The sequence below is a fragment of the Verticillium nonalfalfae genome, assembly GCF_003724135.2.
Source record: "Verticillium nonalfalfae strain VnAa140/NRRL 66861 chromosome Unknown scaffold_138, whole genome shotgun sequence".
NCBI classification, from domain to species: domain Eukaryota; kingdom Fungi; phylum Ascomycota; class Sordariomycetes; order Glomerellales; family Plectosphaerellaceae; genus Verticillium; species Verticillium nonalfalfae.
Genome location: NW_021167363.1, coordinates 13,371 through 31,150, shown reverse-complemented (window position 1 = coordinate 31,150; position 17,780 = coordinate 13,371). Strand labels below are relative to the sequence as shown.

The 17,780-nt window shown below is 58.7% G+C and overlaps 4 protein-coding genes across 4 annotated transcripts; 3 read left to right on the top strand and 1 right to left on the bottom strand.

The window, feature by feature from the left end:
- Positions 1–4,542: 4,542 nt before the first annotated feature.
- Positions 4,543–10,296, top strand: IML1 (vacuolar membrane-associated protein iml1; the record flags this gene model as incomplete). The annotated part of the gene is made up of 1 exon (XM_028635960.1): positions 4,543–10,296. The coding sequence occupies one exon, from the start codon at positions 4,543–4,545 to the stop codon at positions 10,294–10,296; it is 5,754 nt and encodes a 1,917-aa protein (XP_028491653.1).
- Positions 10,297–12,191: 1,895 nt separating this feature from the next.
- D7B24_001738 (uncharacterized protein) lies at positions 12,192–12,962 on the top strand (the record flags this gene model as incomplete). Its single annotated transcript, XM_028635959.1, has 2 exons — positions 12,192–12,361; positions 12,422–12,962. 2 exons carry the CDS (start codon positions 12,192–12,194, stop codon positions 12,960–12,962), a joined length of 711 nt encoding a protein of 236 aa, XP_028491652.1.
- Positions 12,963–13,924: 962 nt separating this feature from the next.
- D7B24_001737 (uncharacterized protein) lies at positions 13,925–15,551 on the bottom strand (the record flags this gene model as incomplete). Its single annotated transcript, XM_028635958.1, has 3 exons — positions 13,925–14,068; positions 14,143–15,315; positions 15,408–15,551. 3 exons carry the CDS (start codon positions 15,549–15,551, stop codon positions 13,925–13,927), a joined length of 1,461 nt encoding a protein of 486 aa, XP_028491651.1.
- A 902-nt stretch (positions 15,552–16,453) lies between these two features.
- On the top strand, positions 16,454–17,345 carry RPB5 (DNA-directed RNA polymerases II 24 kDa polypeptide (RNA polymerase II subunit 5); the record flags this gene model as incomplete). Its single annotated transcript, XM_028635957.1, has 3 exons — positions 16,454–16,537; positions 16,617–16,699; positions 16,817–17,345. The coding sequence occupies 3 exons, from the start codon at positions 16,454–16,456 to the stop codon at positions 17,343–17,345; spliced, it is 696 nt and encodes a 231-aa protein (XP_028491650.1).
- Positions 17,346–17,780: the final 435 nt, after the last annotated feature.

The window sequence follows — 17,780 nt, the reverse complement described above, 5'->3', positions numbered from 1 at the left end:
CACCGTGGCGGATGTTGCGTTTGTGGCCGTTCGTGTTATTCAAGTTCTGTGTCGTTCGGTACCGTGACTTGTTGCATTCGTCGTCTTCGATCTGTACGTTGGAAGCCAGACGTGCGTCAAAGCAAGGACGGTGGGCTGAGTGACCCAGATATGTAGGTCCTGCGCGGTGTGCTTGTCCAGTATTAGTGTGCGTAAAAGAGCTGCGAGTAATCGCGTGGGCGTCGATGGGTGCCACGACAGCAGTGAGTGGGCGGACTGGAAGAGTTGGAGGCGGCGGCGGCGGCGGCGGGTAATGGGGGGGGGGACATAAGGCGGCAGAAGCCTATTTTTGTCATCGAAGGGGGGGAAAGAAAGAGAGAAAAAAAAGACGAGACGTCGCGAGGAGAGCGAGGAGAGGCGACTGGATGGAGAAAACGGAGGGGTAAACGAGGGGTGGTGCGGCACGATGCGTTGTTGCGTCGGTACGTGCGTTGATGCGCGTGTTTGTGATGTCGCATGTACCGCGTCTGGCTGTCGTCTGTAGCCTCGCCTCACCTTGCGGTCGAGGTCAAGCGAGAGCTTATCGACGCTGGCCGGGGTCGCATACGGGCGTCGAGAGACCGGATGGAGCCTGGGTTCAGTTGGCCGGGGGGCACCTGCGAGAGGGCATTGGGGGAGCGAAGGGTGAGGTGAGGTTGTTGAGGTTGCGTGCGCTGGACAAATCGATTTGGATTTGATCGCTGTCGGTTTGCTCGGAATCTTCAGCACCAAAATGCGGTGAGGGAGTGGGGAAGGAGGTGTGGAGCATCGACGCCGGGACGTGCTGGAGCGACCAGGAGCGACCCCTCCAAAGTGGATTGCCTTCCAGGTCATTGGCCCTATAAAAATGAAGGGCGAGGCAAGCAAGGGTGGCCCCAGTACGCTGGATCCGGCCACCGGGAGCAACTGCCAACAGATTGTGGTGTGGTGTACATGTATGTGTAGGGTATTGTGGGTGGGTGGCAGGCGCGATGCACTCCATTGCAGTTGCTGCAACAGGGAGCGCAGTGGAGCTTGAGGTCGAGCTCGAGCTCTACTGTACGTCCTTGGACCCGAAGCGGGACAGTATCTACCCACCTAAGGTATCTAACTACAGGTACCTAAGGTAAGGTAGGTACACTGAAAGATGTTGCTGTGTACAGCCCTCCCAGAAAGTAGGTATGACTTCATTCCACGTCCATCATCCCTCGCCAGTTCATCATCGCGCATCCCCCCCCCCTATACACTGACTCTCTGCCACGGCCGTCTTTACCGGTTTGCCCCCGGCGAGCCACACAAACACTTGGGCTCCCTGGATTCATGCCAAGGTCAGAGTCAAGCTACCTACCGACCTAGGTACATGTAGTCTATCGACGCCCTGAGAATCGACAGAAGTGCCGCTGCGGCCCAACGACCCCGACCAACCCTGACCAAAACGAGACCATTCATTCCCACGCTTCGAAATGACACGCCTCACTTATCACCGCTCGCAGCTCGAGCCAGCTCATCCCTGCTTTTATCGCTCTGGTCAGGGTTCCCTCTTGGAGATCGCTTCGCTAGAGGATTCGGGGCCCTCATCTGCCCATTGCCGTAAAGGTCACGAGTCCGGCTGCTTCCTGCCACCCGCTCGACATGTGCAGCCCCTCCACGCTGTCGGCCGCCATCATGCTTGGGGTCGAAGCGATTCCACCTAATCCCGCTAACATCACAAGCCCGCAGACGGGCGTCGCCAGAACTCGCAACCATCTCGTCGGCGGGGCCGGGACATGTTCATGACTGACAACCACCCTTGCCGCTTGCTCCCTGAATCAAGACCTGCGACTCAAGACAATCGAACCTTACCTACCACCAGACAAACAGTTGGTGCCTTCTTGGATCACCGCCACCTCTTCGGTACACTTTCAGCCTTTATCGTCGTGAGCGCTGGCACGTTGCCCCGTCCCACCATGATGTCCATCGTGTGTCGCCGAACAGCACATGGACGATGCACAAGACAGAAATGTCATCAAGATCGTTCAAGACAGGTATACCATACGCACAGGTCGCGACAATGGTATTCAGCGCCATGACCTGGCAAATTGCATCTGCTGTGCTCGAGTACGACATGTCCACCTGTACCACCCCAGATACCCTCTATCTCCCGTCTCCGACCCTGCCAAACGAGGCAAGCGACCACGTCATGGTCTGCTCGAGGAATAGCGACGTTCATACCAGCCCTCCAAAGAGGGAGTGGTTCCCTAGTCATCTCATATCTTCAGCCCTTCTGCCGGCGTCTAGACCAGGCGAACACTAATTACAAGCCAGACCCAAGTCACACAGACACAGCAGAGCGAGAGTCCAGCGGAACGGGTTCCCCGACGCCAACGCCAGTGGTAGCTGCATCGCGCGCCAGGAAAGTTCCTCGCGGTACGGGACCATATAGGAGCATTTGCCTTCCGAGTGTTGATGTGATGGCACCACCGACGTACAACTTGTGATGGCTAGTGGCCTTCGGCAGGGAGTTGACGGAGGGTGCCCAACTGATCACACGGAATCAGCCTGTTCATCCGGGCTTGTTTGCGCCCGTGAAGCCCAGGTGCGTTGTCACTTGCTTTACCCGCGGCCCGATCCCGCCCGGGATGGTCAAGATGAGAAATGATGCATCTAACAGCCCCCCCCTGGCGCTGCGCACACCGAAACCGGTCCATCCCGTGCTGACTGTTCACCGGTCTCAACATCTGGCCTAGTGACCTCCAGGATGGTCGTGTTACATATACAATCAAATGTGCCAATGCTACAAGGCATGTGAGAGGATCCTTTTCGCTGGCCAGCAGAGCCTAGGTGCTGGGGGGGAGACTTGTGTCCAGCATCATAAGGAGCTTATCTGACTTGGAAATTGCATGATTTCGCACGTCATGGGGGTGCAGTCCCGCGAAGGCCTCCGGCCGGCCCAAGGCGGCAGCCGGGGGAGTGGGTTCCGACCTCGCGACGCCGTATCTGGTCAGCCGGCATACGGTCGAGGTCGAGTCCGTCACCATGCTGCTTACATGTGGGAATGTTACATGTGGGAATGTTCTTCTGGCGAGCGCGACGCCGTGGACAACGTGCCATGTCTCGCTTGTCATGACCAGGCTGCCCCCGTTGCACCATGTAGGCCACTAAACATCCACCAAGCATCCACCAAGGCGGCAGCCCCCACGTCTTCTTTGCGTGGACGCCTTGCCTGTGAGCTCGGGTGAAACAAACAAGCATCTACGAGGCCACGTTGGGGCCGAGTGACGTTGGCAGGAAGAGCCAATCGAGGTCCAGACTTGCGGAAGTGTTGCAGGCTATGTCGACTGGACTATCGGTGTGCTACCATGGCCCCTCAACTTCAAGTCGGTGAACGACGTACGACGAGGTTGACTCGTCTTGCGAGGGCCCGTGTTTGGCGCGCCACGCGAAATTTATTTTCTTGCCATGGCGATCTCTCTCGAAGGATATTTCTCTCGAGTGATCATGTGAGAAATATGTGTCACAAAGGCAAAGCTTGTTGAGGTTAAGACATTTCAAGTGGCACCTCCACAGCAGTCGAAGTGGGGGATTGCGGGGGGTTGGTTTGTTGCGTGCACATGAGGGCAGGGCAAGGCAAGGCAACATGCAAGAAGTCATGTCAAGCGCCTAGGACAGTAGCGAGGCCAGATGGGAGGAATGGGTACCTTGTGGACCTTGAGGAGGAATTGGTCGCACCTGCAGCTCGGAGGCTCCTCGACATGACCATGCCAGACCCTCGGTAACGCATTCGCCGACGTCTGGAGGTGCCTTGCCTTGTACGTGGAGTTCTGGATAAGGTACCGAGGAGAGTATTGGCGTGCTCACGGGGTTGGACCTACTACAAGGTCCATCACGCGATGGGTCATATTTATACGAACCAGTGTAGACTGAAACGAAATGACAAGGTATGCCCACAATGGCTCTCAGGAAAGTCGAGAGAAGTGAAGGCAGGGGATTCGACGCCGGAGAGAATTTATCCCAGAGACACGTCGCGATGCTGACCCTCCAGCCTTGGAGCTTGCGGGCTGTGCCTGACTGACTTGCTGACTGACCTGCATTCGGCAGGGCAGCACGCTGTATCAGTACCTGCAACCTTGTGGGGCCGGCCGGGCGACATGCGGAGGCAGGGAGGGTCTTTCTTCACCAACCCTTTGTATGCACCAACCCTTTGTAGGCAGGCGGTGTCCGTTCTGAGCTCCCCCAGGCCAAGGTGGGTGGTTGATTCTGCCACCAAGAGTCGCATCGAGCTCCAGTGTCCAACGACGGTTCGATCGATAGCTGGCTGCTGCATCACGACTGACGATTGACGACTGACGACCGACGACCGGCCATTCGACGACCGGCCATCCGACGACCACGAGCCAGCCATCATCAGCCGTCAGCCACCCGAAGCCTACCGGATACCCTCCAGCGGGCATTGAGCCTGAAGGAACATCACCAACCAGACATGATGCCCTTGCGTTGTTCTACGAACGGCCTCTGACAAGCATCTGTGTCGAACGACTGCCTCTCATGTCGCGCCATGTAGGCGCCATGCCGACCGTCCGCAAAGGACCCAACTGGCCCTCTCACCTTCGCCAATTCAGTCGCGGGAGTCTCGATCGCAACGCGTCCTCGGCCGATTCCCCTCGTTCGCCCGACACCGTATCCAGTGCCTCGACGATCCGCGGCGATCAGTCATCATCGTCGCAGAAGACGCGCCGCCTCGAGAGGCGATGCACCGTCACCGTCAACGAGGGCTACAGCCGCGATGAGGTCCTCTTGAATCTCGACGTCTTTGGCGGCGAGGTCCGGTCCGGCAGCCTCATGGCAATCACCGTGCTGAAGCCCGACAATGACAAGAGCGCGAACCATGGGTCGTCTGGGCGTGACCATGCCCGAAGCCCGGCGCCCGGTCTCTGCGACGGGGAGACTGTGGGACGCCGCTACATATTCGTCGTCAAGGACGCGTCGAAGGAGCAGAAGAGCCGCAATGCGGGCCTCGAAATCTTCGTCATGAAGCACATTGCCGACGCCTTTGGCATGAAGAAGGGCTCGCAGGTCCTGCTGAGCCACGTCGACGCCAACAGCCCCGCCACCGCCGCCTCCCACGTGGAGCTCTCCTTCAAAGACCAATATCTCTCTCGCTCGGACATGTGGCGCATGGCCATTGGCGAACTCGCCGAGCGGACCGTCTACAAGGGACAATCCATTCTCTTCATGGGCACCATCAAGGCCCAGGTCACCGCCGTCTACGTCGAAGGGCAGAAGGCGCATTCGGCCTTTTTCACGCGGGACACGCGCCCCATCTTCCGCAGCGAGTCGGCGCGCTATGTCCTCTTCATCCAGATGGCCCGCGAGATGTGGGATTTCGACGCCGAGGGGTCGGGCGAAATCGTCTTCAACAAGGTTGTCAACGGCTTCCTGCCCGCCCTGTTCAAAAAGTGGGCCAAGATGAAGGTCAAGCACCTCGTCACCATTGTCCTCTTTGCGCGGGTCGAGTACGACACCGGCCTCAATGCCGAGCTGGCGAGCAGTGCGCTCCAGGGCGATTATTACACGGGCACGCAGCAGTCGGGCGAGCGCAGGCCGTACAAAGACTTCTACCGCGTCGTCGTGAGTGAGATGGCGAGCAACGAGTGGACGACCATCTTGTACCAGCTCAAGAAGGACTTCAACTTCTTTCGTCGCGACATCAGCCTGCACCACCAAAAGGCCAGCAGCGCCTTCGTTCAGCTTGCCGAGGATGCCGACGGCAAGACGACGCCCAACAGGGTCAAGGCCGAGTCATCGCTTTCCATGTTCGGCAACTTCCTCGAGGCCATCAACATGGCTTCGTCGCAGTTTGCCCACGACTACATCGACCGGGATCTCATGCGCACCGGCATCTCCATCGTTGTCATCACACCCGGCCCCGGCGTCTTTGAAGTGGAGTACGAGACGTTGCGACGGACGACCGAGGCCCTCGTCGGTAACGGCATCGGTATCGACCTGATCTGCGTGCCTAAGATGCCTCTTCACTCGGTCCCCCTGTTCCGCTACCGCAACCCCCAGCCGTCCGATGGGCGCCACCACCACCGGAACAAATCCATGCGCAGTCGCGAGAGCACGCCGAAGCAACAGGCCACGCCCATTTTCGGGAGCTACCAGTCCATCGCCGACTCGCTGTCGCCCACGAAGGGCCTGGAGCTGGCGCGTCGCATCGACTCGCTTGCCCACGCGCAGGATGATTGGTGCTATGCCTTGCCTCAGTGGCTGCATGTCTCCTACTGGACCGGCACATCCGAAGAGGCCTTGTCGTACCAGGGCATCGCCCTGTCTGTGGCCGAGAATGAGAAAGAGACGCATGAGGAGTTCATTATTCGTGCAAGGATGTATGCCTTGCAGATGCGGAGCGTGCTGGAGACCAACGAGATTGAGACGACGCCGTTGCAGGCTGACCCTCTGTATCCCATCAACAACTCTGGTTCCAAGACTCTGCCCAAGGTGCGCCACGCGGCGCAGGACGAGGTCGCATTCGTTCCCTACAAACGACCGGTCGACGCTCTCTTCGATCATGTCTATGGCTTCCAAAAGTTCATCCCGGAAAGGCTCTCCAAGCCCGGAGAAAAGTCGTTGTGGAAGCAGCTGCAGGCGTACGACGAGACGAGGGCGAAGCTCCCCAAATCTCGGCGGATCACGCCGGCCAGACACTCAAGGGAACTGGACGAAACAACAAGACGCCAACTGATGGAAGATACAGGGTTGTTTGGAACCTCGTTGCCAGAAAAGAAACTCGTCGGAGCGCACAGTCACGGATCTGCCAGCACGGCGCGCAAGATGTCGATGAATATCGAAGACGGGGAGAGGCCGGAACTGCCCCCTGTTCTCCGCAAACCGTCGACAGCTACCATCACAGACACGGCCGCCAAGCTGGCTGCCCCGAAGACGCCCAAGTTTATGCGCCAGATCAGTCTTGGTATCCGGGGATTTGGCATTGCTGCTCCCAAGGTCGTGCAAGCGGAAGCGAGCTTCGAAACCGTCAACGCATCCAACGGAGAACAGAGCAAGCAGAAGAAGGCGGGCGGCGAAGATCTAGCCACACCTCTGATCAAGTCGACCCTTCCGCGTCCGGCGTCGCCCCAGTCTATCAAACCTTCGATCTCTTCCCTGGCACCCCAGCTGTTTAGGTCCGATTCGAGAGACACGCTGACAGATCTACCTTCGACACCAAGCATCCCAATCGGCGCGAGATCATCACAGTGGGGCAGCTCGACCAATCTTCAAAAGATGGGGGCTTTCATGGCCCCAGGTGTTCCATCCCTCGCCCGCAGGGATCTGCTGCAGGAAGATCGAGACCAGCAGTTCTCGTCGGCGTTGAGGCAGGAAGACAACGACAGGAGGTTCAACAACAAGCTCCGGGTCCCTGAGTCGCCGACCACGCTCTCCCCTACCACCGCTGTCACGCCCTGGCTGACGTTGCTGAACCCTTCCAACCCGGACACAAAGAAGGTGGATGACACCGTTCTCTACAGTCGCTGGCAGCACGTCTTCCCGAAAACGTCGGAGATGAAAGTGATGAAGTGGAAGGCGCTCTGCTGTCCCGCTGCGGTGCCACTGACGACCGAGTATTTCCCCACCAAGGCGCAGTTCGATGCCGAATACCAGCGCCAGCCGTACAATATCGCCCAAAACGCGGATGATGAGCTTGCCGAAGAGCCCAAGTCGCGCGAAGAGTTCATCCGAGAGCTCATCAGCCTGAGATTCTCGCAAGGCTTTCAACTGGTCATCGGACCTGCCGTCGCCCGGGCGTTTGGCCAGAAGCAGATGAAGATTGCGGATATCTTCTCGCGCGACCAGGCCATGGAGGACGGCACTAGCGTATTCATGTCTGTCGGGAACACCATTCATCAGCTTTCGTGCGTCAACGGGGCCGAAGTCGAGATCAACATCTTCGTGCGCAAGCCGACCGAATCGGCCTTGCTCCCATTCGCGCTCGGCGCCATGTACAAGCCGGCGATCCGCACACTGCTGGATGTCAACTACCGGACGCAGGAGATTGACATTCTGACGCCCAAGCCCGAGAGAAACTGGAACTACATTGACTCGTTCCTCGCCGGCCACAATGACGAGCTCACGGAGAGCCTGCGGTTCTGGCGGGCGAGGTTCGTGTTGATCCCCATGTTGCCGCGCAACACGTCTGTGCCCAGGAACCAGTCCGGCGACAACCCGGAAGAGGTCCGGCTCGAAGGCATCAGGCGACTGTCCCTCCAATGGCAAAAGTACCGATACATCTCGCCTTCCGAGCGCCGATTTCAGACTGGTCCCAGGAAGCAGCGCGACCCGAACCCTTTGGACATTGTCTACAAAACGGAAGACGCCTCTGCGGTCATCGCCGCCGAGGTGGATTCGCTCCCTCTTCTCGAGGGCTTGGAAGGAAGTCGAAAGGGCCAACTGATATCCAACCGAGAGCGATTCCGCAAATCGAATCTGAACATCGCCGCTCTTGCGGAAGCGATCCAGCAGCCAGAGGAAAATGGAGGCGTCAAACTCCAGAACCGGCGCTGGCACTTGCGACTGCATTACAACTGCTTCATCGGGTCCGACATGACGACCTGGCTGCTCGACAACTTTGAAGATCTCGAAAACCGAGACGAGGCGGAGCAGCTGGGAAACATGCTCATGGTGACAAAGTATGACAGAACCGAAGACAAAGAGAAGGACGAGTTTAGGAAGGAGAAGAACAGGGGGCTTTTTATCCACGTGGAGAAGCGCCATCCGTTCAGAGATGGGCAGTACTTTTACCAGATCTCGGGCGATCATGCCAAACCCCTACCACCGAGCTGGTTCAACTCGCGCAAACGAGACGGCCCGGTGCCCGCAACGCCCATGGCCGAGCACACGCCAAAGGATTCGCCCCGCGCAGGCTACTCTCGCCCGACGTCGCTGCACGAAGAGCATTCGCCCGTTTCGGGCGCCACTACGCCGACCATGGCAAATCTCTTCAATTCCAAGAAGAGGCCGAGAGTGGTTTTGAGCAAGGTCGTCAAGTATGACGTGGACCACCGCAAACGCTCATATCGGCCGGAGAGGATCGATCTGCACTATGATCGACTTCACAACCCAGACAACTGCTATCACATTCGCCTGGACTGGCTGAACGTCACGGCCAAGCTGATCGAGGACGCGGTGGAGGGCTGGGCCAGGGAGGCAGCGAACTACGGTCTGCGGCTCGTCGAGGTCCCCATCAGGGAGGCTTGCACGATCACCGACACGAATCCCTTCCGCCGACCGTACACCATCAAGCTCGCCATACCACCGCCGGCGCAGCAGCCTTCGACGTTTTACGATCCCACGTCGTTCACGGCCCAGACGTCTCCTGGCAAGCACCCGTACCATGCGGCCATTCTGAAGAAGTTCGACTTTGTGCTCGACGTCGAGGCGGCGTCAAACTACCCTCCTAATGTTGACGTGAGCTACTCCTGGGGCAAGCCCGATTTCAAGTATACGCAGTACATCCACCGCTCCGGCGTCCTGCTTGCCGAAGTCACAGACGAGGGACACTTTATCATCCTGGCCAACCGCTTGTTCAGTGAGCGGGCCACGGCGGCTCGCGAAAAGGAGATCAAGGACGCCCGCGATTCGTACGGCGGCAGCGGCGGCACTTCTCTCCCCGTTCCGATGGAGCGAGGCGGCGGCGGCAGCGGTCGTTTTGTGTCGATGGGGTCGTACACACCCTTTGGCGTTCCGGAACCAGGTCCGACGGCCTCCCCGCAGGTCAAACCAGCCCTCTTCGCGCCGTCCCCGACGATGAGAGCCGCGGATTACTCGTCATCTGCACACAGCACATTCCCTGGCAGCCTGAACCCCAGCATGCCGAAGCCCTTCCACCTCAGCGAACCCTCGCTCGTCAAGGACGACTTTGAGTCGTTCTGCGGTGATGCGTCGGCCCTCGAGGCCTTCTACAAGGAGGTGCTGGAGAAGTCGCGCGATTCGCGCTCGCCCATGACGACACCGGCCAACGTGCTCGGCCACCAGGGTGCTGGCGGGCTCGAGGCCGTGCCGGAGGCCAGCATCCCGAGCCTTGGCCTGCCGGAGCGAATGCTTGGCGAGATGCGGGACTTCAGCAGTCCGAGCCCTGGTCCCGGCGCACTGAGGGCGTCGACGACAGCGACGACGGCTATGGGGATGATGAGCAGTCCCGTGCTGACGGGCGTGAGCTTCCTGAGAAGAGGGAGCGTTCAGGCGCAGCTGCAGCAGGTGCAACAGGCGCAAGAGGGCGCGAGGTCAGAAGGGGGCAGCTCCCTGAAGGACGGGAAAGGGGGCTAGTTGATGCTGTTCATGGTGATGGCGCTTCGGCCGCCATGTGGAGTTTTGGGGGTTTGTGAGCGACGGGTTATGTTATCTTATGTACATGTGAAAACTGAATTGAATCTTCCTCGAATATGGTTCACTGAGCACATCACCAGGAGTAAGAAGACAAGGCTGATCTGATTGATGATGGGTTGACTTAGTCATCTGGTTCAGGTCGAGAAGGGGCAGGCAGGATGGGAAGACAAAGGAGGGCGCGCCCCAGACGCGCAGGCAGCAGGACCTGCCTCCAATCGAAGGCCTTGGCCGACATCTCGTGCACAAGGAGGATTGAATACCTTCTTCCGTCCTACATCTACCCTCTCTCTACGCTCGCAAGAAACGCCGCTCTTTGCATCTGCATCGCCGTACCTTATTGCTCCATCACTCGTCACAGTGCGCTGGTCAAGACCACCCCGACAGGAAAGAGATGGATGGATGGATGGAAAAGGAACAGCAGCGACTGATAGCCGTCTCCTCATGGTGGCACCAGTACGATGAGGTATGGCGGCCATGACGAGCATGCATGATGATGATTGCAGCCCTCTTCTTAGCGACGACAGCACGAACGACCCCAGAGCTCAACGATTGACGATTCGCTTCTTTTTGCCCTCGGCTTACTTGCATTGCATCCAAGGATGAATTCAATGACTCTGGATACTTCCAAGCCTCCCTCCCCGGAGATATCCCCGAAGGTACCCAACATATCAAACTGGCGTCAGTGGGAAGCTACCAGCCACAGCAAGCGAAAAGATGGCTGGCCCTCCGGCCGGTCAAATACCCCATCAACTCGCGCATGTCGCCCACCAGCCCATTACTATGATCGGGCCTCCGCATCGGACGAACCGCCGCGGTTGAACCCTCGCAGCTCGGACGTTTTCTGTTGGACAGACGGGAGTAGCGGCCCCTCCAAGCTGCAGCGGTCACGCCTCTGGTCTACTGCAACAGCTGCAGACTGCAGACCGCCTTGAGGCCCAATTCACTTCTGGTCTTCTCTTTTTCCCCCCTCCTGGTCCGGCTGATCGGTCAGATGTCTGCTTCTGCTTCAACTTCTCCTCACCTCCCTCCGCTCTCCTCACTGGTCTAGCCAGGCGAGTCCAGGCCACACAACTTCCGACCAGACGACGGCCACCTTGGCCCATTGGGAGCCCATCGGGCATTCAACCTCTTCCCCTCATCATTGGACCTACCTCGTCGACCTGCTGCAGCAACAACAAGCTGGCATTCGAGCCACGACACTCCTGCACCGACCCTCCAACCAGCAGACTGTCTGCACTTTCGCCCTTCTTGAACCCGCGAACCTCCTCGCAGATCCTCTTTGTCCCTCTCCCCCACTCACTCCCATTGAACGACCGTCCGACCCCGTCATCCCCACGACACAAGGACCGCACACCAGACCAGACACGGCCACCGAGCGAGCGAGCACTCGTCCCAACGTCCTGCACCGCTGATGCTGGTGCTGCTGGTGCTGCTATTGCTGCTGCCACCGCTTCTTCCGTGCTTTCATCCTGCAGGATACATAGCAGATACCGCTAGCATCGCTCCCCCCTTTCGGTTCCCATTCCCCTCTTCTACCGCCAGCTGTACATCGCTAGGCGCAGCTGCATTCATAATCAAAAACCAGGTCAGTCCTTAGTCGAGACTTTGCGTCCCTCCACCCCGCCTTTGAGCTGTCTTCCACCTCTACCGTCACCCTGCCACTTCCTTGCACGCGACTTCAGGTCAGCATTTTTGAAGAAGATGCCCCGTGTATTTGTATCGGAGCCACCTTGAGATATCGGTTGCCGTGTACATTACCTGCTGCTGTTGATGCCACCACCAGCTTCCTCGACGCTCACTTTCTCGCCATCTTTACTTCTATCCCTCGTGCTAAGATGCGTTCCAGAGAGCTCAAGACGCGTAAGGCAGTCGTCAGGATGGACCCCGACTGCGCCATCTGTCATGCACCAGCCACTATGGCATGCGACTGCGAAGCCAAGGGCCTAGAGGTAGCCATCAAGCAGGCCGAGAATAGGATGATGCAGTCCATCTACAGCGATATACGGTTCGTTGGAACACATATTTCGATCTCCTGTGTCTCCTGTATTCTGACGACATGTTACAGTTCCTGGGTCCGTGGGCGCGCCCAGGACTACATTCTTGAGTATTACCGCCTCCTCACCGATCGTCGTAAGACACAGCACAACATGAACCTCGAGCGTATCGCCGCCCATGCTTCCTATTACTACCAGCAGCAGCCCCATCCTAACGACATTGCTGCTGCTCAGGGTGCCCTCAAACGCGGCATCGATGAGGATTGGCAGGCCAGCGTCCAGCGGTATCCCGAGGTTCTTGAGTATTTCTACAGTCTCGTCGAGCTGAATCTCCCCCCCGATGATGACCCCGCCGTCAAAGACCCGCCACTCAGCGCTCTCAATGGATCGAGGAAGGCGACACGCCGATCAGTCAGCCACGCTATAGCCGGTGCAAGTCACCATGAGAGAGAGCTGCCGCTGCCGCTTCCAAGACGGACGCCGCCACCGCTCGAACCGAGGATGGATCGCCGGACGCCGGCACCAAGGGAGAGCCGAAGGGCATCGTTCCGACCCCCGCCGCCACCGCCCATGTCGTCCTACTACGGGCCACCCCCAGGCTGGGGCGTTTAAGCCATGGTTGGCGCAGAAGAAAATGTTTTGATATTTTGAGATCCGGCTAAGATTAATGAAGCTTACGATTTATGATGCTGCGGTAATTCTCAACTTGCAGAGTTAGACAGTTCCCTGTTTCGCGTTTGGACGGGTCGATGGAGTACGGAGCTGCATATGGGTAGCGAGCATATTCTTCTCAGCAGAGTGTTGAAGGTTTCGACGTTGGCACGGATGCATCTAGGGTTGGCATTCAGTCATCAGCTGGCAGAAATTTGATAGATGTGACCTGAATCCACAGTTCTGAAGCCATTCGCTCATGCTCCGAGACCTGTTTGAAGTATCGCGAGTCAGTATCACACCTCGTAGGCGATGATGTGCCTGCTTCAGCTCAGTCGGCAGCATGTGGACGTCGCAAGGCTTGATCTTGAAAAATGTCATTGTCGCTCGATGCGGCCCCAGCCACCCTAAGTACAACAAGACGAACCAAACCACAGCCACCCGCCACGCTTTTTTGGTGAGATCAAAAGGGAACACAAAGGAAAATTTTGTAAAAAGTTGTGAATGAAAAAGAAAAAAAAAACAGGAAAAGGTGAGATCATTTTGTGTGAGAGAGTAGAGTGCGGCAAACCCATGATCCGAGGACAGGGCATGGGGGAAGAAAGAATCTAGAGTGAAGAAAAGAGAAAGAAAGTAGAGAGGATGAAGGTAATGATTTCCATTCTCTCCCTACAAAAGCGCATCCCCACACCCGTCATGTGCAGCCATATTTCAAAAAGAAAGAAAAAAAAGAAGGGTTGGGAATCTCCTTCCTTCTCTGGTTCACTGTCGAGTACGTGCCCTTCGTTTCTCTATGCTCCCTCATGCCTTCTTCTTCCCGAATTCCCATAGTCTGTTCCCCGTTGCTGAGCGAGCCCCCCTCCGTGGAGTGCGGAAGCGGTTCACCACAAACAGACCGTGGAGACGGGGGAGTGAGGAGGGCGCTATGCCTTGTCCTCAACCGAGGTCTCCTTGAGGTCCTTGGTGACCTCGTCGACGGCGTCGGCGGCGCCGTTGGCGCCGTTTGTCTTCTCCGTCTCCTCCTCGGCCTCGAGGGCGGCGATCTTGGCCTTGGCCTTCTCAATGTTCTGGAGTTTGTTAGCCAGCCTCTTCGTCATGCGTGGTGTGCCCACCCTCGGGCTACGGAAGAGATGCGTGTTACCTTTTGCGTCTGGGCAGCCTGGTCGGCCTTCCAGTGGTCGAGCTTGGCCTTGACCTGCTCGGTGACGGAGGGAATGTCGGCGGCGCTCATGGGGGGGTCGATGCCCATGGCGGCGCAGTCCTCGACGACGGAAGGGGGGCAGCTGAACTTGGCGCCCTCGGCGGGGGACGCGGCGGCGGCGGCGCCGCCCTTCTTGCCCTTCTTGCCCTTCTTGGTGGCGGGGAAGAAGTCCTCCTCGCGGTCCTTCTTGCTGAGGATCTTGGTGCCCTTGATGCCGGCGTCGTCGACCTTGCGGTCGGCCTGGGCGCCGAGGCCGCGATCGGCGAGCAGGGGCGCCTTCTCCTCCTGGGCGGCGGCGGGATCGAGGTAGCGCAGCAGGCCCTGGGCGCGGCGGATCTCCTCGAGGTAGGCCGGGTCGCTGGCCTCGGCGAGGAGACGCTCGGCGTCGGCCTTCTTGCGCTCGAGGTGGTAGCGCTCGTTCTCGGCCTGGCGGCGCTCGCGGGCCTTGTTGCGGGCCTCGCGCTCGTAGGCCTGGGCGGCCTTCTTCTGCTGCCAGTAGTCGTCCTTGATCTTGCGGATGACCTGGAACTTGTCCTGCTGCTCGGCCTGGAGCCTGGTGCGCTCGTCGCGCAGCGAGGACAGACCCTTGTAGGCCTCGTCCGACTCGGCCTTGAGGGCGTCGAGCTCGGTCTGGATCTTGGTGTACTGGTCGCTCATGGCGCGGGCCTCGGGGTCGTCCATCGAGTCCTTGATCTCCTTGATCTTGGCCTTGAGATCGTCAATCTGCTTCTGGCCGTCCTCGAACTGGGAAAAGTTCTTGCGCGTCTTCTTGAGCGACGAGATCTCGGCGAGGGCCTTCTTCTCGTCGACAATCTTCATGGTGCCGGCGTTGACCTGGCTGTCGAGGTGGGCGATCTGGCGGTCCAGCTCGTCGACCGTCTTGAAGGCCACCTTGCCGCGGGCGAGCTTCTGCTCGTTGATGCGGCTGCGCATCTGCTCGTCGAGGCGCTTGATCTGGTCGAGCTTGGCGCCGCGGGCGTTCTTGCCGGCACCCTGCTTCTGGCGGATCTCGTTGGCCTGGGCGATGAGGTCCTGGCGGCGCTTCTGGGCGGGGCTCTGCTTCTCCTTGTCCTTGTTGGGCAGGGCGAGGTCAATCTTAGACTTGATGTTGGCCTGCATGTGCACTTTCTGTCAGCACTTTCCCGGCCTGTTTGTCCGTTTCGGAGAGAGAGAGAGAGACAGAGAGAGAGAAAGAAGACACGTACGAGCTTGTCCATGGAGGCCTTGTGGTCGGCCTCGGCCGCCTTCAGGTTCTTCTGGTACACGGCCTCATCGGGCAGCTGAGGACGACCAGTGGTGTCCTTGGTCTCAGCAGCGGGCGCGGGCGCCGTCTTCTTGGTGTCGGCCATTGTAGAGGGATGTTGGAGCACGAAAGACGAGTCAATTGGAGGGGAGGGGGAGTGAGGGGGGGTGGGCTGTCTGTGCAATTAAGCAAGCTGGCCGAACCGTCTCACAAATCTCGAGAGGGCAAGAAAAAAAAAAAGAGATTGTAAGGGTAGAGATGTGGAAGGAGGAGGTCACAAGCAGGGGGAGAAAGTTGTCTCGTCAGGTGAACGTGGACGTGGACGTGGACGTGGTAGGATAAATTTCCAGGGTCCCCAGGATTTTGATGAAATTCACCCTTTTGGGCCAAGGTCAAGAAGCAGTAGCGGTGCCTCAGTGCCTCGTGGCACCTTTTTGTCTCCTTTTCCTGCGAGCGCTGAGCACGCACCGGACACTCTGCTGGAGCTGGTGCTGCCAGTACCTAGTCCAGTGCCCAGTGCCCAGTGCTGCTTGTGCCTAGGTCCTAGGTCCTAGGTCCTGGGCCTAGGTCCCAGGTCCTAGTAGGTAGGTACCTACCTACTGTTGGTTGCTGGAAGGCCCCTCCATGGCCTGTGCGCCGTGTCGTTGGGTGGGGCACGAGAGCTTCCAGACCCCCCCACCGATTTCCTTGACCGCTGGGCACGTGCGCTCGGTGAGAACGAGAAGGACGACGTTACATAATCGGGGCAACCTCGGATACATGCATGTCCGCGACCCGCTTTTGTCATTGTTCTTTCGTCTGAGCATGAACATGGAGGGACTGACGGGCCCTGGTTTTTTTTGGGCAAGGCTGAATGCGAATCTTGACGTTGCGAAGGTTGCGACACCAGCAGACACCCGTCACTCTCTGCATCTACCCTATCCCGTCACCACGACCACTTGTCAGCTGTCCCTCGCGCGCCCGACTTTTCCCTGATCAATTCCCTGCCCTCGAATCGCACAACTCAAAATGGAGGGCAACGACGGCCAGAGCAAGGAGGTGGTTCGCGCCTGGCGCGCCTGGAGGACGGTTCACGAGATGTGTGCCGATAGAGTATGGCCCCCGGTCCCGCGTTCTCTCAACGCTACGACCTCCATGTGCCTGCATGACGGTACTGACATGGCATGCCCAGGGCTACGAACTCGCCGAGTCAGAAATCCAGATATCTCTCGACCGCTTCCGCCACGAATACCTTGCCGCCGACGGCAGCGTCAAGTACGCCTCCCCTCCCCTCCCCTGCCCTTCCCTTCATACACCCCCGATTCTTTTCGCATGCACAGGACGGAACAAGTGAAAGGAAAGCACGTGAACTGACACGCAGCCTTCCCCCAGCCGAAGCAAGCTCACCTTCTCCGCGCGCCCCTCGAGCGACATGCTCAGCCGCCACACGCCCGCCCCGTCCGCCGCCAACCCCAACCCGGACCCAGACTGCGGCCCCATCTACATCGAGTTCATCGCCGAGCAGGGCTCCCTCGGCGTGCAGCACCTGCGCCGCTTCGTCCAGCACGTGCTCGAGGGCCACTTCAAGGCCGGCATCATGGTCACCTCGAGCCCGCTGACCTCGGCCGGCCGCAAGCAGCTGCTGTCCCTCGAGAGCTTCGCCCGCATCGAGTGCTTCCTCGAGGAGGACCTGCTCGTCAACATTACCCACCACGAGCTCGTCCCCAAGCACATCCTCCTCTCCACCGACGAAAAGGCCGTCCTGCTCAAGCGCTACCGCCTCAAGGAGACCCAGCTGCCGCGCATCAAGCGCGAGGACCCCGTCGCCCGCTACCTCGGCCTCAAGAGGGGCAACGTCGTCAAGATTATCCGCAACTCCGAGACGGCGGGGCGTTATGCCAGCTACAGGTACTGCACGTAGGCTGGCTGGCGTTGTGCTGCTGCCGTGGGGGGTTGCTGCGCGAGGGAAGCGGCACGCATTCTGCCGAAAGTCTCGAGGCAAGCCAAGAAGGAAGAGGGCCATGGCCGCGAACCGCCATTATCGCCAGGTCGACCGATAGGCAAGAGTGAGAGTGAGAGAGAAAGAGAGAGAGAGAGAGAGAGAGAGACGTCGCGCGGCCCCGACCTCCCCGCGAAAGAAAGGACAGAAAAAGAAATGGCGGCGTTTGTGTGCTGTTTGGGTTCGGCGTTCAGGGGGACTTAGACTCCATGTGTGTAGGAAAGCTACCTCGATTTTTTCGAAACAAAGTATAAACTTGAAATCGCTCTGCGGATCGCTTCTCGGCGTCACCGTCGTCTCGTGCTACTGTCCATGTCACTGGCTGGCAAGAGAGCGGGCCATCGAGAAAGAACACGC